General features: G+C 39.4%; 3 protein-coding genes across 3 annotated transcripts; 2 read left to right on the forward strand and 1 right to left on the reverse strand.

The window, feature by feature from the left end:
- The first annotated feature begins 7,733 nt into the window (after window positions 1-7,733).
- On the forward strand, window positions 7,734-11,550 carry LOC105165773 (bacteriophage N4 adsorption B protein). The gene is made up of 4 exons (XM_011084900.3): window positions 7,734-8,148; window positions 8,760-9,669; window positions 10,065-10,496; window positions 11,149-11,550. The coding sequence occupies exons 2-4, from the start codon at window positions 8,781-8,783 to the stop codon at window positions 11,325-11,327; spliced, it is 1,500 nt and encodes a 499-aa protein (XP_011083202.1). The 5' UTR covers window positions 7,734-8,148; window positions 8,760-8,780; the 3' UTR covers window positions 11,328-11,550.
- Window positions 11,551-12,497: 947 nt separating this feature from the next.
- On the reverse strand, window positions 12,498-14,759 carry LOC105165772 (26S proteasome non-ATPase regulatory subunit 11 homolog). The gene is made up of 2 exons (XM_011084899.3): window positions 14,611-14,759; window positions 12,498-13,979 (listed from the first exon to the last, which is right to left on the reverse strand). The coding sequence occupies exon 2, from the start codon at window positions 13,951-13,953 to the stop codon at window positions 12,682-12,684; it is 1,272 nt and encodes a 423-aa protein (XP_011083201.1). The 5' UTR covers window positions 13,954-13,979; window positions 14,611-14,759; the 3' UTR covers window positions 12,498-12,681.
- Window positions 14,760-14,904: 145 nt separating this feature from the next.
- Window positions 14,905-18,703, forward strand: LOC105165866 (GTP-binding protein Era-like protein). Its single transcript, XM_011085027.3, has 8 exons — window positions 14,905-15,625; window positions 15,870-16,010; window positions 16,083-16,196; window positions 16,506-16,631; window positions 16,872-16,970; window positions 17,071-17,172; window positions 18,124-18,204; window positions 18,282-18,703. Exons 1-8 carry the CDS (start codon window positions 15,095-15,097, stop codon window positions 18,366-18,368), a joined length of 1,281 nt encoding a protein of 426 aa, XP_011083329.2. The 5' UTR covers window positions 14,905-15,094; the 3' UTR covers window positions 18,369-18,703.
- The last annotated feature ends 3,892 nt before the right edge of the window (window positions 18,704-22,595 follow it).

A 22,595-nucleotide genomic window follows, 5' to 3' on the forward strand; every position in this document is an offset into this window, starting at 1 on the left:
AAAGAGGTCAAAGTATTAAGGAATGAAATAAGGACTCTAGTGACAGACTTTTCAGGCATTAAACTCATTATTCAAAGATATTTTGTTGAGTTATTCTGGTTTACATGTCCCCTGGAGTCTGTGATACGTGGAGTAGTGGAGACAATGGATGTTTGAGTGACTGAATGAATGAAGCTCTTATTTGGCCTTTCGCCAAAGAGGAGATTGACATGACAGTGAAACAGATGCACCCCCTCAAATCGCCAGGACCGAATGGTATGTCTCCACTCTTCTTCCAAAAATATTGGAATATTGTAGGCCCTTCGGTCTCTAATTGCATCTCGAAAATTCTTAACAATGGTTCTTTGAACAATCTGCTTAACTATACTCATGTCATGTTGATTCTTAAATGTCCTAACCCGGAAAACATTACTCAATTCAGACCGATTAGTCTCTGCAATATAGTGTATAAACTAGTTTCTAAAGTCTTGGCTAATCATATTAAACCATTTCTTTCATCATTAATTTCTTCATCTCAGGCGGCTTTATTCCGGGTCGTTTAATAATGGACAATGTGTTAGTTGCCTATGAAATACATCACTTTCTTTCTCAGAAACGACAAGGATAGATAGGCTATGCATCATTGAAGCTTGATATCAGCAAGGCTTATGATCGAGCGAAGTGGAGTTTTCTTGAAGAATACTGCTTAGAATAGGATTTCACTCAAAATTTGTCTCTCTAATCATGATGTGCGTTACCACTACGTGTATGTTGTTTTTGTTGAATGGTGATCAATTTGGTTTCCTTCATCCTAAATGGCGTATTCGCCAGGGTGATCCGTTGTCTCTGTATCTCTTCTTGTTTTGTGCAGAAGCATTGAGTCACTTAATACGACAAGCAGAGGCCCAAGGAATTATCCACGGTGTCCTAGTTTCCTAGCTCGCCCCACGGGTTGACTACCTTCTTTTTGCCAATGATAGGATGAGTTTTTGCCAAGCTACACCGAAGGCCATGCTCGAGATTAAGAGAATATTGAACACATTTGGAAAGGCGTCAGGGCTAAAGATCAACCTTGAAAAATCAGCATTAGTTTTAAGTAGGAACATGCACACGTCAGCACGAGAAGAGTTAGCTACCAGCCTTGGAGTGGTGGTAAAAAACAAACATGATAAGTACTTTGGACTACCTACCACTGTAGGAAAATCGAAGTACGACGTCTTCGAAAGATTAAAGGATAGAGTTTGGCAAAAGTTTAATGGATGGCCTGCTAAGAAAATTTCACAAGCAGGATGGACGGTCTTAATTCATTCCGTGTTACAAGCGGTGCCATCTTATATCATCAACTGCTTCAAAATTCCGGAGGGCATGCTTAAGGGACTCGAAGGGATGATGGAAAGCTTCTTTTGACATGGCGAAGGGGGCTCCAAGATTCATTGGATCGCATGGCATAAAATATGTTGGCATAAGGAGAAGGGTGGGTTAGGATTTCGACGTCTTAGGGAATTTAATAGAGCAATGTTAGCCAAACAAGCATGGAGGGTGGCGTTGAATCTCGATTGTTTACTTCATAAGATCTTCCAGCATAAATACTTCTAATAAATTGCAATTTACCTACCTGTGTTATGGAAAATAGTCAAACAACCCCCTTATGAAAAATAAAATAACAATTTACAGCCCTATATTTTTCAAAATGTGGCAATTTATCTCCCTATATTTTTAAAATTGAAGCACTTTACCTCCTTAGGCAGGGAGGTAAATTGCTTCATTTTTTAAAACACGGGGGAATAAATTACTATTTATTTTTCATAGGAAGTAATTTGCTCATTTTTAATATTAGAGGAAGGTAAATTGCATTAAACCCAAAATATTTCCCTCACTCCAACTTTTTTGAAGCTGAGAACTGTCCATCCTAGTCCTTTACTTGGCGTTCTTTCTTGCGCTCCAAGGACTTACTAGTCGCCAGATTGAGATGGAGTATCAAAAACGGGGAGGCAATTTCGATTGTGGGAGTTCCTTGGATTCCTAGGCCTATCTCATTCCAAGTAATATGTAAACAGAAATCTCTCAGTGAGACCACAAAGGTTGTGAGCTGCTGGACAGATCAGGCTGGAATGTAAGCATGGTGAAACTTTGTACCCATTAATGCTAATTGTATTCTATCAATACCATTGCCAAATGGAAACAGATAAGACGAAATTGTGTGGTACTATGGGAACAGGGGAAATTTTCAGTGAGCCCTGCCTATTCACTAGCTTGTGATTTAGCTACAAATGCGTCCTCATCTATGACTGAGCAGAACTGGAACCTAGTTTGGGCACTGTGTTCGACACCTAAGATCAAGGTCTTCATCTGGAAGGTGTGTCTAAAAGCTTTGCCAACTATGTTAAATTTAAGAAGAAGAGAGTACAATTGGAAGGTGGGTGTCCACTATGTGAATCAGATGAGGAAGAGGTCATGCATGTTTTAGGGGGGTGCCCGTTTACAAGGCTGGTGGGAGGTGGGGGCTGTTAGAACCATTCTTAGAAAAAACAGAGGTATGGTTACGCCGGATTAATCAACAGGCCAATATGGAAGAATATGAAATGGTTGCAGCTACCTATTGTTGTGTTTGGTACAATAGGAATATGAAAATCTTTGAAGGCAAAGGTATACAAGCTCTGAATGTGGTCGAAATGGGGTGTTGTCTGGTCTGGTGGAAGGAGACCCAAGATGAAATGTTTGTAATTTTATTTGCTTGGTTGTCACGGGCGGACACTTTTGTATCGCAGCGGAATGAATTTTTCACCCGTCTGGCAACTGAGGTTACACCCAATCTTCAACTAGTCTTCGCACATCTCAGAATTTACCGACTGTCCGTCGCGTGTCTTCGACACAGAAGCTCGCTAGCACGACATCTGAACGCCTCCCTGTGCGGTACTGCATACTCGTGCGCTCGCCTATCCAAAGTGTCCATGTTCACCGAGGCTCTCGGCAAGCACGCCTTAGCGTCTCCTAGCGGCCGGCCCCAACTAACTAGTCTGCCGCGATGTGTATCGCCCACATTCTCGAAACCTGCAAACGCATTCCTCGATGGCGAGGAGCATCCTCGCTTCGCCTTGGCATTACAGCACTCTGCATGCACCTACAACGCCCGTCTCATGTCCAATGCTCACTCGGTGCATCCTCGGTGCACACCTTTGTCATGGTCGTCTTCTATACCTCGCCTGAGTAGGACCGCATCATAGGTCCGAGGCCCATTCAATATGCTGACATCTAGCCTTGATCCTGCACGGCATGCCCGACATGCCTTCTTGCCTTTCAGCGTACCTTCACAATTTGTCCATAGTGCAGCATTGTCCCACGACCGCTCATCTTAGCCAACGGACCCCCATGGACAACTAGAACCCAATAGCGTGTACCATGAGTTGGATCACGAGGTCTTAGAGTGCTTGCCTCGATCACTCATTCGCACGAGAGGTGTTGCCCCTGATATCTCGTAGCCAGCGCAGCAACCTTGTGCGTCACATGAAACCTCTCAGCTGCTTTTGTAACCAACGTAGGCTATCCTGTCCCCACGCTACCTATATGGTACCCATACCTTTTGGGGACTCTAAACACTCCTTTGAGATGCCTAGAGCCGGCTCTTGAAAGCCCCCAACATGCCCCCAAGAGGTGCTCATTTAGTATAGACATTGCCTACCATCGGCTATAGTCGTGCATTGGGAGGTCTAGTTCGAACTCACCACTGCATGCCCCCCTTATAATAGACTTAAAAAGATTTTTCCTTATTCCAAGAATAGTCACTGAAATGACTAAGGAGCGCACTTTTTTCGCATCTCCCTCAACTAACATCCAAATCACTTGCCGCTTGAACCGTTTTGTATCCTACAACTTCTACATCATAACCCTAGAGTTTCAGCCCTATCTGATCATCCATCGCTAAGGAATTGCTCGCGCAATACTCTGAAACCATAGTCTCGCGACTGCACTGAAAGACTCCGAACATTCTCGTTGTTTCCTACTCAAAGCACTCAATTCATCACGAAAACTCAAAGCGGAAGTCTGTGCCTCTTATCTGCACTCTTTTCCTCAAACGGGTGGGTAGCTCACACACATGGTGCCTCAATGCACTGCTTTTTGCGTTATTGCCTCAAGTTGGAAGTCTGTGTACTCTTCTACACTCTCTTTCCCAAATGTCGCTCATGTTGGTAGTTTGTGGCTCGCTCTACTCTCTTCCCAATTGTTCAACTGTTGTTGGAAGTCTGTGCCTCTCTCTGCATTCTCTTCCCAACTATTGCCCAACTGATGTTGGAGTCTGTGTGCGCTTCTACACTATCTCGCAACTGTTGCTCACTGATTGTTTGCCCCCATGGATAGTGTCTCCATACGCTCGATTCAACACGAATAACACAGGTTGGAAGTCTGTACACGCATTTTGTACTCTCTTCACAACTTTTCCAACTGGCGAGTGGCAAACTGTGCTCCAAGTCTTGTCAAGTGCGCCTCTGAAATCTCTGATGTCCCTCAAAATAGTGCCTCAAATACACCCGAATTGATTTAGAACGAATAAAGTGTGGAGTCTGTGCGCATGCATCGCACTCTCTCCCCCACTCAAGGTGTTTCCATCCTCGGCAAACCCGCCTATGCGGTTGACCACACTTAAACACTAACAAGCACATGGGTCGAATGCCCCAAATTGTCTAAACCACGCCACTCGTGGACCGAACGTCTCTCCAAAGAGTCCTTGTCTTAACTCAGCGCTAAAACGGGGTCACTGCCCTCAACAATCGCAAGACTAAGATTTATGAATCCTCGCCCGATCACACCATGCCGCTCATGGTGCCAATGGAGCCTGATGCTCCTCATGATTCCACAAGATTGTCCCCCTCAAAAATCCTTAGACCAAAGAGCCCATAATATAGTGTCAGCATCCCCTTGAAGAACATTCACAATTCGACTTAATTGTGCTCCTGACGAGCAATCACACACGGCTTAGTAGGTTGCCCCCACTCAAGCTCCGAATAAGTTGCTATTCTCATATAACGGATGCTTATGCACTCGGTCCTTGAAGCGTGCCATTTTTCTCTAGATGCACCATCATCTACCACAACAACACTTCATCCCACATTTTTGCTTGGCTAAATACGGTTCATTTCGCTAACAACTGCCCACAAAATGAATAGGTCTCAACATCCACTCCTTGCAACCCCAAGGGTGGCTTGTTCAGAGCACTTCATGTGCGGACTGTGCCTCGGCACCTCAATAATACGCTCATCCTTCCCGACTAGAAGGTTCCTCAAAATAGCACGAGAAAGTGGCCCTTCATCCACCACTCTCCACACAATGTGGCATCTCGCCCACCAAAACGGCCTCATAGCCTTGATCACCTCTTGACTTGAGGCAGCTCTGCACACATGGTTGCTCATCTCACATCGTAGCTCTCGCAGTCCATTCGACTCATCGGCATGTCCCTCTCTCGCTCAGGAAAGCCAAGATGAATCTAAAAATCTAATATTCTTTCATCTAAAATTTTTTTAGGAAAACACGATTGACAGCTTACTCGACATATCTGCGATGCTCACCCAACTATGAACCAACAACAACGAAGTTGGACCATAGCCGCTTGCTCTCTAAAGCAGCCCAAATGCACGCAAAATGACTCTACTTAACATAATCTCTGCGACAGACATCCCCGAAATCATACCTTCTCACAATTGGCTCGCTCAACCATTTTAAAGCCCAAGACAATAAAGCCACACAACTGTGCTGTAATCTGGTCTGATTTTGTCTCAACTGACGGTATCAACCCACTTGTACCTGATGTGCAGCTCCTGTGCCAATTCAGATCTTCAACTGGGCACAACTCTCCTTTGGGAGCTCGGGATTATCCGAGCTCTGATACCAACTGTCATGGGTGAACTTTTTGTATCGCAGCAGAATGTAATTTTTTTTGCCTGTGCGGCGTCTTAGGTTATACCCAACCTTTAACCAGCCTTCGCACATCTCAGAGTTTATCAACTGTCCGTCGCGTGTCTTCGACACTAAAACTCGCTAGCACGACATTTGAACGCCTCCCTGCACGGTACCACGTGCCCGTGCGTTCGCCTATCCAAAATGCCCATGTTCATCGAGGCTCTCGGCACGCACGCCTTAGCGTCTCTTAGCAGCCAACCCCAACTAGCTAGTCTGCCGCCATGCGTCTCACTCACAATCTCTGAACCTGCCGATATATTCCTCAATGACAAAGAGCATTCTCGCTCCGCCTCGGCATTACGGCGCTCCGCATGCGCCCGCAATGTCCGTCTCATTCCCGACACTCACTCGGTGCATCGTCGGCACACGCCTTCGTCGTGGTTGTCTTCTACGCCTCGCTCAAGTAGGACTGCATCATAAGCCTGAGGCCCATTCGATATGCTGACATCTAGCCTTGATCCCGCATGGCATTCCCGACATGTCTTCTTGCCTTTCTCTGTAACTTCACAATTTACCTACAATGCGGCATCACCCCACAACCGCTCATCTTAGCCAATGGAGTCCCATGGATGGCTTGAACCCAATAGCGTGTGCCATAAGTTGGATCACGAGATCTTACAGTGCTTACCTCGTTCACTCATTCGCACGAGAGGTGTTACCCCTGATATCTTGCAGCCTGCGGAGCAACCTTGCGCGTGACACGAAACCTCTTTGCCGCTTTTATGCCCAACAACTGGCCCTACGTTGCCCGTCCGGTTCCCATGTCTTTCGGGGACTCTAAACACTCCTTTGAGATGCCTAGAGCCGGCTCTTGAAGGCCCCAACATGCCCCCAAGAGATGCTCATTTAGTGCAGACATTGCCTACCATCGCTGCCGTCGTACACGGGGAGCACTGGCTGGAGCTCACCACTGCATGCCCCTCTTATAATAGGCTTAAAAAGGTTTTTCTTGTTCCAAAAGTAGAAACTGAAATGGCCGAGGAGCGCACTTTTTGCATCTCCCTCAACTGACGTCCAAATCACGTGCCACTTGAACCATTGCATAGTCTACGACTTGTACATCATAACTCTAGAGTTTCAGCCCCATCCGATCATCCATCGCTGAGGAATTGCTCGCGCAATACTCTGAAACTACAGTCTCGAAACTGCACTGGCAGACTCTGAACATCTTCTTCGTTTCCTACTCAATTGGAACCGTCTAACTCTGAAACATCTTGGAGGTGTTTCCAACACACCAAGGATCTCGCCATAGAAACAGTTTTGCATATCTCTAAAGATAAAAGCACTATGCTTCACACATTTCTCTCCTGCTCACGTGCAGGGTGGCGCCTGATCGTCGCCGTTATAATTCCGTACCAAAACGTCTTCGGAGTGATTTCATACTTGGCGGATAACATCCACAAACATCAAGGAAGTTCCCGTACAAACAGTTTTGCAATCCCCAATCGGTAAAAGTCTCTGCTCGATGGTCGTTTGAGCACTTGCGTGCCGTCCAGCATCCCCTAGCCGCCTGCACGTCCTCCGCAAGTCACTGCAGGCCGTCTTGCCTAAGGAGCAGCCAGTGACACTGGGAGAGGGAGTTTCTCTTTGGTTTTGCTATCTTTAGTCTCTCCCTGTCTTTAGCCATATACTGCTATGCTTTAATTATTTGCAGTGGAATGAAATTACCGTTTTCCCTCCAAAAACAAAAAAAAAGTCGAAGTAGGAAAAAAATGTAATAGAGGCTAAATGTAAAATCCAAAAAAATAATATAATGAATAGAAGAAAAGAAGAAAAATATATAGTCCATATGTAGAATTCCCAAAAATTGGGGTGGGGCGACGAGCAAAACATCCTCAGACGCACGAAAATCGCAGCCCACATACTCTTCTCTATTTCCCCAACAAATTAACGCAAGAGAATAATTACAAGAGCAGGAGCCGAGACGCAGAAGAAGAAAGAGAAAGACTGTTGTATCCCATAACAGATTCTCTCATCTTTCTCCCAAAGTTTAGGCTACCAATTTCTTACTTTGGGCAGATGAGAGAGAAAGAAAGAGAGAGAGAGAGAAATGATTGAGCACGTGGATCGTTCCTTCGTTTCTCAAAACGCCATTGAAGCTGAACCTATTATTTCAATAGCTCTTTAGATGAAAGGGTTTTCTCTGTTTTCCACCATCATTCTTGTTCCCTTCCAATCCTCCGATCAAGGGTTTCTTCTTGCTTTGCTCCTCCGCCGGTTAGTTTCTTTTGCTTTACGCTTTACCCTCTTTTTGGATGAATCTTGTCATTTTGACGAGTTGGGTTTTGTTGTTTATATTGAATTTGTTTGTTCATTGCTAATCTCGTTGTGTGTTTTGGTTGGAAATTAAGGTCTTTGGACTCGGAATCATCTCAATCATATTTGTCCTTCATTGTCTTGTTGAAGCATGTGTGTTTGGGCCTTTGATTCATTGGTCTGTCTTGCTTTCGATGGTTTCAAGATGCTATTCATGCGTTTCTTACGGTTCTTTGGAATTTGAAGAAAATTTCAGGTCTAATATTTACACGGAAAACAAGTTAATATGAGTTACCGGACAGTGAATTTTCTTGGTTTTCTTCTTCTATGCTGAGAAATTGCGGATATGGAATTGGTTTAGCCACAGCTCCCTAAATTATTACTACAATCACTTCTTAGGTTTCTTCAAATTCATCCGTTCCGTTGTAATGGATCGTTTGAGCAGTACTCTGGGCAACAGTTTATGTTGCTGGAGCCTGTTAGTGGATTTACTTCTCATTTTTTGTTGAAATGAACTTTGCTTGTTTAGTTACTCTTTGCGTGATTGAGATGATGTTTATTCTTCTGTGCAGATTGTTTGATGCTGGGAAGTCATGCCGACATTTACAGCTATAGCTTTGGATAGACTAATAGAACCTGGAGCTGCAAAGTCCATGTCAACCCTGAGCAATTCACTAGACCCGAGACTGGAGAGGAGTCATAGCACTCCTAACTCTAGGGAAGAAAGTGGACTAGATTCTTCTAGTGCAAAGCTGGAAAGAAGAGATAGCATTCCTCCAAACAGAAAATGGGAGAGGGGAGTCAGTGTTCCTCCTATTGTGAAGCAAGAAAAGCCAATTACTATTCCTTCTAATCTGAAGCATGATAGGAGAAATGGTGCATCAACTACAACTGTATCAATTGTAGATAAAAAGTACCATTGGACTCAAATCTCACCGGCACTCTATGCCACTCCCGAATCAACCCCACTTCCTGATTCTCCATCTTCATTCCCTCCCTCACCTTACATTATTAATCACAAGCGACGGGGTCCAAGACTCATAAAGAGTTTCTCTGAGGACGATGTTGTAACTCATAAACAGGTCACTGATGAGATTAAGGCAGATGACAATGGAAATACTGCTGAAAATGACTTAGCAAGTGTATCTAGTGATGATGCTTCTGTTCCTAGAGAAGTTCTGGATTCTACCATGAACGATGACATCAAGCCGTTTGGTGCACGAGACGCCAATGGAAAGCATTTGAATGGTGTTTGTAATGATGGGCATGGGAGCAGTAATATGGAAAGAGGTCCAGTGGGGCAAATCAATGTGGCTAAATCTGTTGCATTTAATCTGCAGCAAGATGGTGATGTTGACGATTTGGTTGAACCACATGACTCAATGAGTGCTAAGAGCATTGGTGAAAATGAGGGTAATGTTGTAGCGGAACGGTCATGGAATTCTACAACACCAATGACTGAGTTCTATGATGCTTGGGAAGGTACCTTCTTTTGCTTTTTGTATTTTTTGTCTTTTCTGGATAAGGCTGTCCTGATTTCTATAGTACAGTTAACAGCTCCAAGTGAAAGTGCCTTATTGTCTCTAGTAAATATTTTTACTACATTGTAATGTCCTGTTCTTTCCTTGATGTTGCAGCCTACAGTGATAAGTGAGTGGAAACGTTCTGGAATTCTACTTGTTTGATGGATTGCTATGTGAACACTATTTTTTTCCCCTCTTTTGGGACTGATTTGAGCGATTTGGGGAGGGTTGAATGGAATTAAACATTGTTCTGATATTTTTCTTTTAGTTATCAACAACCTCAAACATGATGAAATAGATGTCCTATTATCTCGGCGTTTGCTGTTTATGACTTATTTGCATCTCATGCCTCAGAATTATCATCAGAGAGCGGGCCTCAGCATCTGACGCCTGATATTGAAACTGAATTGCGTGAAATAAGATTGAGTTTATTGATGGAGATAGAAAAGAGGAAGCAAGCAGAAGAAACCCTAAACAACATGCGAAACCAATGGCAGAGGATCCGTGAACAATTATCTCTTGTTGGGTTAACGCTCCCTGTAGATCCAACTACTTTGTCAGAGGGTGAAGAACCTGCTGATCCTGCTGCTGATGTGTGCCAACAAGTCCATCTTGTTCGGTTTGTGTCTTTTTCAATTGGGAGGGGAGCTGCAAAGGCAGAGGTTGAAACAGAGACGGAAGCTCAAGTAAAGCTGAAAAACTCTGAGATTGCTCGTTTATGGGATAGGCTACATTATTATGAAGCTGTGAACCAGGAGATGTCTCAGCGAAACCAAGAAATTGTGGGTGAGTTTCCAAAGCATGCCCTTTTGCAGTGATCTTAGTTTTGACTTATGTTAATTTTCTTGAATAAAAGAATAGAGAAAACTAGTGTCTTTTCACGCAATTCATATGCTCTGGCTCAATTTGTCTGCATTTGCTACATGTTGAAACCAATCATGTAGAACATATACGATGCATGGCATGTTCCATCATAATATCTCTTTAGCAATGAAGGACACAAACACAGAGGGTTTATTGGGAAGATAGAGAGGGAACAGTTTGAAATAACTTCACATTGGTGTATTCTTTTACCGGGTAAAATTGAGGCAATTGCTTTGGGTTTTGATAGACTTGTGGACAATGCATTCTGGTGGAGTAGAGGGGAGTAGCACTGGAAGTGTTGCCCTATAATAAACCTTATATTAGCTCTCGAATCGTTGGTTTCAAGTCCCTGAGTTCTGAAAAGCACTTTTGTACCTCATGTATTTGCATGGGAAGCCAACCAGTAGAGGTATTATGAGGCGATAGTTCAGTCTTTGGATCTGTCTCGTGAATTTGGTTCTTAGTTCTATAACTCATTGAATTAGAACATCTTATCCTCTCTTTGTTTGTTTTCTTTTGCATAGATAGTTAGTACAACTCATGTTCTCACCTTATCCTGTCTTTACGTGTGCAGAAACGGCAAGGCGGCTCAGGCAAAGAAGAAAGAGAAGACAGAAATGGGTGTGGGGATCTATTGCTGCAGCAGTGACACTTGGTTCAGCTGTCTTAGCATATTCTTACTTCCATAGTGGAAAAGGATCGCCTTCCCAGAGCACATCGGACGCTCCTCAGGTTGACCGTAAACCAAATTAGCGAAGTCCTCCTATTGAATACCTTAGTCAATGCCATAACATAGAAAGAAAGAAATAACAAACAAGGGGTTAGAAGCACCATCTTGTGAATACCGACATTCGTCCCTTTTCTGTTGGTTGCATATTTTCTGCTATTGCAGGATGTATAAATTCAATAAAGGCATAGTACCATACAACTCTGTACTAAGCTAGCAGTTTAAAATGCCATCATAAATTTGTTTGTACATGCTTTCCCATTGATCTTTTGCTTCTGCCTAGTGTTAGTTTGCAAAATGGTAGACAAACTCTTGATGGGGCTTTGAGAAATTTCTTGAAGCTGTTATAGAGATTGCAACTCCCTGATTTTTCTCATATGATGTAGGTGTAGAAACCAAACCATGTAAATTATGTTACCTTTTGCAGTGACATTTGTGTTACATTGATATGATAAGCTTCACACTATTTGGCATTTTCATATCCGTAAATTAGAACGGACTCTCCTGACTAAGAAGTATATAGTTTACATATGTAACTCACCATTTAAAATTTAATTTTGCAAATGCTTTGTCCTTGGACAATCCTGAAAATTTAAGGAGTTATATTTTTAAGGTGTTTTTTTTTTTTATCTATTTTTTAAAGATTAGAGAGACCAAAATTAGAGATAAGTGTGAATATTTATTTATTTTTAGATGTTTGGTCTTTTATTTTCATTATTATTTCGAAGAAAATCATCAATATTAGAAAATTAGGCTGATACATTTGATACGTAGTGATGTTTTTCTTTTACATTACATAATAATTTGGTCTTAAAGAGAATTTCCTATGTGACATATGACAAGAGAAAGCATAGTATATTTTTTGGAAATGGATAAATCTCACTTTTGATCTCTTAACTATATCACTTATTTAAATTTAGTCCCCTACATTTCTACCTCATCAGAATCAATCCCCCACTTTAAAAGATTCCATCAAATTTGATCCTTGCCGTTAAAAAAGTGCCAACATGAATTATTAAGGATAGTAGCTGCAAGCCTGACTATAACTGCTGCAATTTCACCCATCACAACAAATATTCAACCAAAAGAAATAATCTGTAGATTTCTTGAAAAATTAAGAGCCATTTTTCCCGGGGAAAGTGTGCTAGAAGAGTCAACTATGACAGGCGAACACTTCATATGAGCACGAGATGATATGCAACACAAAAGTTTAGAGCTCATTAAACCAAGGTTCAAATATGGTATAACAATCAAGTGCTCACTATGACACCTCGTTCCACGAAAAAAGTTACAAACAGATCGAACACAGAAGTGAATTTTCGTCTTAACTGATAGAAAGAAAATTGGTAAGCAGAAAAGGTTCTGTCCCACCGGTGATCCTCATGCCATTATCTTTGCAGACCTTGCATAGAGGCTGTCAACAACCTTTTCCATGTTCGCAATAGTCTCCAAAGTTGCCGGGTAGATTGCATCAGTCTTGGGATCATCAAATATGATTAAGCATCCAGCTCCCTGGTCTAGAGTGCCTGCAAACTTCTTATCAAGAATCATCTGAGATAACTTCTTCTCGACATGGTGAGCCGGTAATTCAATCAACTCAGCAATGTGAGCTATCTCGACTCTTGAGAAGGGCTCAATCAACCTGCAAAGGTTCTGCTCGAGTAGGGTGTCATAGAGGGAAGAAAGATGCCTATGAACAATAGGGTCTTCGTCCAGCTGAGTCCTGAAATTCTGCAGAGCAATCTCGAAGAGCTTGAGAGAGCGCTTAGAGTGAGCATCAGCAATGGCTTTCATTGCATCTAGTTCTGGTCCTTGATACTGCAAACCAACTTTAGGCGATGATATTATTCCAGCCACATCATCAGCTTGGTTCACCATAATTTTGCACAGCAACATGTATTTAAGACTGTATATGGCCTGGGGATCTTCAAGAGCATTAAAAGCCTCAAATGCTTCAAAGAAGTAGCTATAGGCAGTTTTGTAGTCCTTCTCTTCAGCATGGAGAATTCCACTTTGCAAATCTATCGTGCCCTGTTGAGCTGGAGGCACATATATAGCATTGGCTGCTGTTCTTGCTGCTGTAAGTGCAGCCTTGGCTTTAGGCAGGTTTCTCAGAGAGAAATGAAGTTTGCTCTCAAGCAAGTCGATCTCCACCAGTAGCAGCTTGTCGTCTAACCTTCTGACCTCCTTGATAAGACCGGAGAGGAGATTCAGTGCTTCCACATATTCCTTGTTTTCCATCAGCAGAGCTGCAAGCCTCGCCTCAATACGTTGACGGAGGAAAGTTCGCTTTTCAGCACGTGTCCATTGCACTATTTCCTTGCAAAGAGCAATCTGGAGATCAGACGTTCCAGGTATTTTAGCAACTGCATCAACGATAACACGGACTATTTTTGCAGTTTTTGCTTTCGGGATCAAGGAAAAGAAAGGTCGCAATTTAGTGAGGAGATTTTGAAGGTCTTGCGCTCGACCCTCTTGTCTAAGAAGATCCGAGAGATTGGTAATAGCTTGTTCCTTGATCCGTAGGGCTTCTGAAGAAGATGAAGGGTCTTCAAGAATCCCGTAAAGGATAGAGATCGCCTCAGCAGGAGTTTTAGCCTCAGATGCCTGGAAAAGTGAATCGGTGGTGGCAGGTATATTCGATGAAGACATAGTTGTAGCTCTTAGATCAAAAGTTTCTGAAAATTTAAACCCAACATTAATACACTACATTGCCTTCCGGTAGATGGCACCACACGCACAAACAAATAGAATAAATACAACTCATTCAGAAAATACCCATTTAGTGAAAATAATTTTACAGCAATAAAGATGCAACAAGAAAACCTTTGAGACAACAACCATCTGAATTTAATAAGAAATCAAACAAACGAACAAAAAATCAAGAATAAAGAACAAACAATACAGGAGCATTCTGCCGTTTCCTTTCTCATCCTTCTCTTTCGAAAACTTTCAAGATTAAAGCTTCAGTACAAGGTAATCTACTAACACCGTATGTAACTACTTCAAATTTGACAAGAATTTCCCCTAAATCTCAGGATTAACCATGCTAATTCAGGTATTATGTAAACTAGACGAGACGTAATAGAACAAAAAGATAATTACTTTATCTTCCACACCCTGATTGGGCTATCAATCAGTAAGGGTTATGGCATTACTACGTATCCACAAACGGCTAATACATCAAAATTGAATAGCAGCGTATGCAACCACGACAATTAGAAGAAATCAAGAATCTAAATACGATTAGCAGAACACTAAGACTAAATGAGAGCAATATCATATAATTATAAACGAAGAAAAACTCACCGGTAGTTCTCAGAGCTAATCACAGCAGATGTGAGAGAGAGAGAGGGAGGGGGAGAGAAAAGGGCGAAGCTTCAAGCGATTTTCACAGAAAAGATTCCCAAATCAAAACCTTTTCTTGTTGGAGGGGGCGACCGCCAGTTATGGGCCGGCTGAGAATTTGAAGGGTATGTCGGCCCAAAAGCCCATTGGTTACAACGTTGGATGGTCCATGAACATTGGAATACCAAGAATGCCCCTGTCGAGGGACGTCGTCGTGGCAGGTGATGCCCCTGTGTCCTAAGCGGATGACGACATGCGAAAACTCGAACAGATAACATATTTGGTTTTGGCTATGGATTGTGAGAACTCCCACTTCAAGTGGTGCTTGTAGAGAAGTAGTTTCCACCGAAAAGCGGCGGTGGTGCCGGTGGCGACGGAGGAGGAGGAGGAGGAGAACAGGGCAGCGATGTTCTGAGTGTTTTACTGGTACTCCAAGAATCCAAAAATGAAGGAATTAGCTCTGCAGTATAATATACCTCTCCCTCCCACCCCAAAACTGAGAATTCACCAGAGAAAAACTCTTCCCCATTTTCAAGCCACAGGAGGGAAGAATAGCCAAAGAGCTGGAAATTACAGCTCCACCACCATGGATAAAAGAATATCAACGACTCCTCTTGAAGTTCAAGAGTTCGAAGAAGGAATGCGGAGCAGTAACTATTATGTGAGAAGTAAAGATGACGAAGAGTATGAGGAGCAGGAGGATGCTGCAACAACATCTTCTTCAATGTTGCTTTCTTTGAGCTCGAAGCCCGATAGAAACATGGCTTTGTTAGACGATTACGAGATGGAAGAAATGGACTATGTCCCCGACGACCCGAATCATCGGAGCGGGTATGTAGCTGTTGTGGGGAAGCCCAATGTTGGGAAAAGTACGCTTTCCAACCAAATGTTGGGCCAGAAACTTTCAATCGTCACGGATAAGCCTCAGACTACTAGACACCGTATTCTTGGTATTTGCTCTGGCCCAGATTATCAGGTTTGATTTTCTTTCATCTTTGATGTAATTTTTTGTAAGATTCGTTCGTATAAAAGTTGAGGAGTTGATAAATGATTACTTTTCTAGTTGGTCATCCCATTTTGATTCAAGCTTTGATATTGTGGTATATTTGAACATTATATCAGCTTCTAACTGCTTGTGGTATTGTCTGAGTAACTTTGAACACTTAAATCTTACAGATAGTATCTTGCTCTGTTAATCTATCTGTTGGGATTTCTTGTAGATGATACTTTATGATACACCGGGTGTTATTGAGAAGAAAATGCACAAGTTGGACTCTATGATGATGAAGAATGTTCGAAGCGCTGCCATCAATGCAGATTGTGTAGTTGTTGTTGTTGATGCTTGTAAGCCACCTCAAAAGGTATTATCTTTCATGTTAAGAGAAAATTTTCAACTTAGTCTTCTTTAACTGATAGTACTCATCTGCCACCAGATTGATGAAGTTTTGGAAGGAGGAGTTGGAGACCTGAAAGATAATTTGCCCACCTTGCTTGTTTTAAACAAGAAGGACCTTATCAAACCTGGTGAAATCGCAAAGAAAATTGAGGTACATATTTCTGGTCATTTCTGATTTATATTTTATTATGAATCGTAGATTGTGGTTTGAGTTCATTCTTTTCGGTCTATATTGTATATAGATTTCAATAATGTTGAAGTTAGCCGTCAATTAGTATATTTCTTGAGACAAAGCAGTTAGATGCTGTTATCAAAAGATGGTGCAGACTAGTGATTGTATAGAATACAGAATAAATGTCGTCACTCTAATCCTACAAAGGGCATGCATTCTTGCAATAGGTTATTGCAACTTCAGGAGCAGCATACTAATTATCTGAAATGGATACCACATTTCTTGCAGTGGTATGAGAAATTTACGGATGTCGATGAGGTCATACCTGTGAGTGCCAAGTACGGCCATGGAGTGGATGACGTCAAGGACTGGATTCTGTCAAAACTTCCTTGCGGACCAGCTTATTATCCCAAGGTGTATATTGGATACACAATTAAGTTTTTGAAATGTTTTTCATGAAATGTCTGTGATGAGTTTTCAAGAAGGTTGAACGCTACTGAAATTTTCATAAAGATTTGCTTTTATCTTTCCCATTCAGTATGTATTACTAAATACAACAGATCCAGCCACCACAAATCGGTTGATGGTAGTACTGTATCCTCCTTTCACAAGGGAAAGCTTTACACTGAAATCAAATGATCTTTTTGTCTTCAGGATATTACTAGTGAGCACCCTGAAAGATTTTTTGTGGCTGAAATTGTTAGAGAAAAAATCTTTATGCAGTACCGAAATGAAGTCCCTTATGCGTGCCAGGTAAATCTATATATAAAATTTGAAAATTTTCAAGATCTCTTGTATATTCTGGGACACTTTATCATATTTGTTTGCTAAAACATTTTCCCTAATACAACAGGTTAATACGGTTAGTTATAAAAGCAGACCAAATGCGAAAGATTTCATCCAGGTTGAGATCGTTGTTGAGAAGAATTCGCAGAAGATCATCCTTATTGGGAAGGTAATATTCGTTTCTATCTATAAACATATACTGTTTCTTTTATTTTATATCTTTTATTCATTAAGACAGAGGTGCATTGAATGGCCATCGGGATGTTCGAAATCCTTGGCCAGTAATTTTCGAGATGTCAGGGATGAGAAAGCGTGGAATCTTTTTATCATATATGATTTGAGGAAGATTTTAGGAATTGCCAGCATAGGTAAAGTATGTCCAAAACTAAGAAAAAGGAGATCAAACACAAGAACACACAGATGTACATGGTTACAATGTTGAATTTCTCCTACAAGACAGGCAAATCATACAATTTACATAGCCAGCTATCGTTGCCTTTAAAATATGAGAAATTACCAAAATATCCCTGGCAATAAAATGTACTGATGGAACACAATTTTTGGATCTATATAAGTTGGCTGAATTCGAACTCAGGGTCAGGCTCTGTGCTGTAAGTACACAGAAAAAGAAAATGATTATCCTGGCTAGGGATGAACATTAGTGGGACTATAACAGATTTGAAAAGGGAAGTGAAGCCATTTCATTGAGGACTACGAAAATGTTACTCAACAAAAAGCAAGTTTGGGGGGTCGTTTGTTCAATCTCGAGGATAACTTGTTGCCTAAGCATAACAGAAACCAGTTTGAAGTCTGTGGGAAGTTTCAGTTAATTCACCGTCTTTTGGATTATAGAAGAAGAGTTAACCAACTCTATTACACCTGTAGTTTCAGGCAGACGCCTCTATTCGACCCCCTGAAATTCAAATCATAAACATCTCCCAATCTCTTTACTACTGAAACATCTATGTTGTCTTTGTTAAAAATGAAAGTTCAACATTCTTTGTATATAATGTGTTAATTGAAGTTCTTGTCTGTATGACTGCGAAAAAGTAATTAGGATACGCAGAATTGATCTTATGTGCTCACTTAACCGACTTAATCTGTTGTGGATTATTACCAGGAAGGGAAAGCTCTAAAGCTACTAGCAACAGCCGCTCGGCTTGATATAGAAGATTTCTTGCAGAAGAAAGTTTTCCTTGAGGTATGAGTTATTCCGATCATTAATTTGCACAAAAACATCCTTTGCAGAACAAACAGTGATCGGACAAACCTATGCAGATAGAAGTAAAGGTAAAAGAAAACTGGCGACAAAACGAAGGGCTTCTTAAACACTATGGCTATGGCGGGCAAATTCAAGCTTTATGACGCACATGTCCACACGACCTGTGTATGTGGAAGTAAAAATCATCATCGTCTTCTGCTGGCTGCATTATAGGAACCGTGTTTTTCCAGCTGCTGGTGAAATTACCAGTCGAGATACATTCCTTGTATTGCTGGCCGTTGTCACACAACAGGGTCGGCTGTGGTATTGTCATATGTTTATTTCTTCAGTAGATGAGTTTTTTCCGCACATTTTGGGCTCTGATTTAGACAAGAGCATGGGGAATAGCGGTGGACAGGCTTTTGCAATATCCCTCTTATGTAAGAAAATTGAAACATCTTTTAGAAAGTAAGGTGGTTCTAACGTTTTGATGGATTTATGGATTGGACAAGTGAAGAGGCAGCAAATCTAAACACTCAAATCTGAGGACTGAGGGAGACTGTAGGGTGTTCCGCCAAGATACTTACGTAGTGTTTGGATTTGTATTTTGAGTGAGATAGAGAGACAAAAATAGAGATAAATAAGTGTGTGTTGAAAATAGGTAATATGTTTGGATTTGTATTTTAATGTAATTTAAAGTAATTTAAATAAGTGGGGTAGGTTTGATGTTGGGATTTGGGAGACAAAAATCATTGTTCATTGTCAAATCATATCATTTTTATATATCTTCTATATATAAATATTGTATGTTTAGTGTTGTATTTTTTAAAATAAAAATCACTGTCTATTATCAAATCATGTCTATTTTATATTATATATATGTATAAGAATATATATACATATATTATATATAAAAAGTTGAAAATAAAAAAAAACACACAGATAAGCTGTAAAAACTCAAAAACAAACATTGAGTGTGTTTTGTCTTGTGTTATAAAAAGTGAAAACATCAAACCAAACAAAGCTGCTTTGTTTGGATTTATTTTTGGGCGACTCCCGAAACGAGTCAAAATAACACTCAATGTTTGTCTATTTGTTTTTACACTTTATATGTGGGTTTATTTTTTTATTCTTTTTGACTTTGTATATAGAATATATTTAAACACAGATATATATATATATATATATATATATAATATAATATAAAAAAATGACTTGACAATAAATAGTAATTCTTATCTCTAAAAAATATAAAATTAAACATACAACAATTATATTCCACTTACAAACAAAATACTATATATATACACACACATATATATAAATATTTAAAAAAGATATGATTTGACAATAAATATTAATTTTTGTCCCTCAAATCCCAACAACCGACATACACCACTTATTTTAAAATATTTTAAACTACCTATAAAAAAAATTCAAACATACACTTTATTTTCTCTCTCTATCTCCAAAATATAAAATAAAACATTCAAAAAAACAAAACCAGACATAATGATATTTGCAATTGTTTCTATTTTTGTTGTGAAAATAAATTGCTAAAAAAGTTTAAAGCAAACAATAGTGAAAGCTTCAGAGTTATTTATCAAAATATTATAAAAAAAATAAAAAATTTAAACTCCCACAAAATGGGTGTCGTCGTGCTACTAACGACTCCCCACTTTTTTTTAATTTTTTTAATTCTTTTGAAAAATGTGCGCAAATCGTTTGTAGCACTAACGATTTGGGCACTCTCTTTTTTTTTTTTTTTTTTGTTATACCTAATAATAATAGTATTATATACTAATTAATTAATAGTTATTATTTTAAATTTTATAATATTTCAAATTTTTTATAACTAAAAAATATTAATACAGAATATCTTAACAAAATTTTAACAATTAATAAAATTAAAAATTACATATAAATAAAAAATTATTTAAGTATTAGTTTCATCATTTTGGAGTCTACGATTCTACCTTGGCATATTATTTTGATGTGATGGAGCTTCGTTTTATTAGGATTGGATACGAATTTGTTGTCTTACTTATGTGGTCTTTGGTAAATTGCCGTTGATACCAACGAGTAGATGTGCGTAGAGTAGTGCCGTGGACCAGTTTGGATGTCCCAAAATTTTAATTTTTATATAATATTCTAATGATAAAAAATACATTAATTGTTTTATTAATTTTTAACAACTAATAAAATTAAAAAAATTATATAAAATAAAAAAGTTATAAGAACTAAAAATATTATAAAATTAAAATTAATTATAAATTTTATTAATATTTGTCAATCCCACAAATGCGTTGTTATCATTGAGATTTTCTTTTTCTTGGACCACTGGTTCTTTGGATCGTTTTGCTCTTAATCATCATAATGGAAATATTTTGTTGTGGCAAAGAATTTTTAATGTAACATATCTTGTACTACTACTTGTTAATTTGATAAATACTTTGAAATATATCTCTTAGGTGGTTTAGGGTTTAATATTTTTCAGTTTATTATCATAGTTTATTTAACTATTTTAATTCGATTAGCATGAAATAAATCAGAAATAATATAATTATGTAACTTTAAAAAAAAAATATAAATACTCTCATAAAATTATAAATATTCTTTACATATACCCACTATATGATGGGTTGTCACAAAAGGGTATTTGTTAGGATATGTTTGTAGTTTTAAGGTAGTATTTTGTAATTTTTCAAACAATGATAAGGTATTTGTAACTACGAAAAACCTCAGGGGAGCTCGTTGCAATTTACCATGATATTTATAATTTTATCAATGAGTTGCGTAAATTGGTAGGGAGTTACTTATAATTTTTTTACTTAAATCAATTTTTTGGGCAATTCAAAAACAAAAATTATAATTAAAAACACTAATTCGACTAAAATTTTATAATAAACTAGTCGTCATCTTTGCATAATTAAGTTTTAAGATATATTATAAATAAATATAAAATATATTAATTAAATAATTAAATTAATATAAAATTTTAAAATATATAAATAATAGTAATATATATAAATCAATATATTACTTTAAAAAAGAAAGAAAAGAAAACTAATTTACCAATTAATGTAAAATTTTAAAAAAATGGATAAATTAGTTATCTTATTGAATGATATTTTTGGCTTCACAAAAAAATAGTGCAATGGTGTCATTAACTGTCGTTATGAGTGTGAATGTCTTTTCTTTTTTATACTAGACACTACGACAAGCAGGACCCTGCGCGCATGATTTTACTAATATTTTTGTTTTGTTAAGCTCATAATTTTGTTCCTATATATTAAAGTTTGTCATTGTCTTACATGCTAGTAATCACTTTTTCTAACCCGTTGATTATCAGTACATGTTTTACTTGAATTAAATTAAAAATTAAAATTTTGTACAACATATATTGTATGGAATTAATTTTCTTAAGGAGCGTTGATGTGCATAAAAATAAGTTGGCTCAAAGAGGCCCAAACGATTCAAGAAAGAAGAAAGAAACGAAAGGCCTAGGACATTCCCCGACTTGGAGGCCCAGGACATTCCCCAACCCGAACCATGATCAAAAGCCCACTAAAATATTAGGCCCAAAAAGCCCATATACGTGGCATAACACTCTCCCACGTGGCACCTCATCAACCTACGTGTCAACAACCACCTTAAACCACATCAGTCCTAGCAAGGAGGACCTCCTTGACGGCTGGGACTCCTCACAAGAGAGGGGTCTATCAAGACAAATATGACTTCTACTAAAGCACTCTAGCTACGGATAAGGATGATTTATCCCTTTATTCCAACCATCCCAACTAATTTCCATAAAATTCTTGGGAGTGGTATACACCAGCACCAGCAGACAGGAGCACTCGTCCTATAAATACAAGTTCATTCCTCCATACACGGGACACCCCTTTGATGCACATCTCACTCTCTAAACATGATTTGAGCGCTCTCTAAGCATATTATCACGTGTTCTTACATTTTTCACCAAATTTATTCACTATATTTTGATACTTAATTAATTCACTTACTTTTTTACTATATTTCATCTCGAATCCAATACTAACTTGGGCGTCTAAGTGCTAACGTCTTTTTTGCAGGTCCCTTTAAAGATCCACATACGCTTCAACCCAAGCTATGAATAATAGTCCATATCTATTGGGCCCGTGCATTTTTTTAACGCATCAATTGGCTCCGTTTGTGGAAACACAGACCTAAAATGTGAGAATAGGATGACTCCCCTAAAAGGATGGTCCTCCTCATGCTGGAGGACCTCCCACGAAGGATTACTACCTCTATTCAAGGCCCAATTTCGGCGGCCCCATCACTATCATTACTTAACTCCAATGTTTCTACTAATTAAATTTTTTATATGCAGGACGTCTCCCTTAAAGAGCAGG

This window comes from Sesamum indicum, linkage group LG6, assembly GCF_026168435.1.
Source record: "Sesamum indicum cultivar Baizhima isolate 11 linkage group LG6, ASM2616843v1, whole genome shotgun sequence".
Classification (NCBI taxonomy): domain Eukaryota; kingdom Viridiplantae; phylum Streptophyta; class Magnoliopsida; order Lamiales; family Pedaliaceae; genus Sesamum; species Sesamum indicum.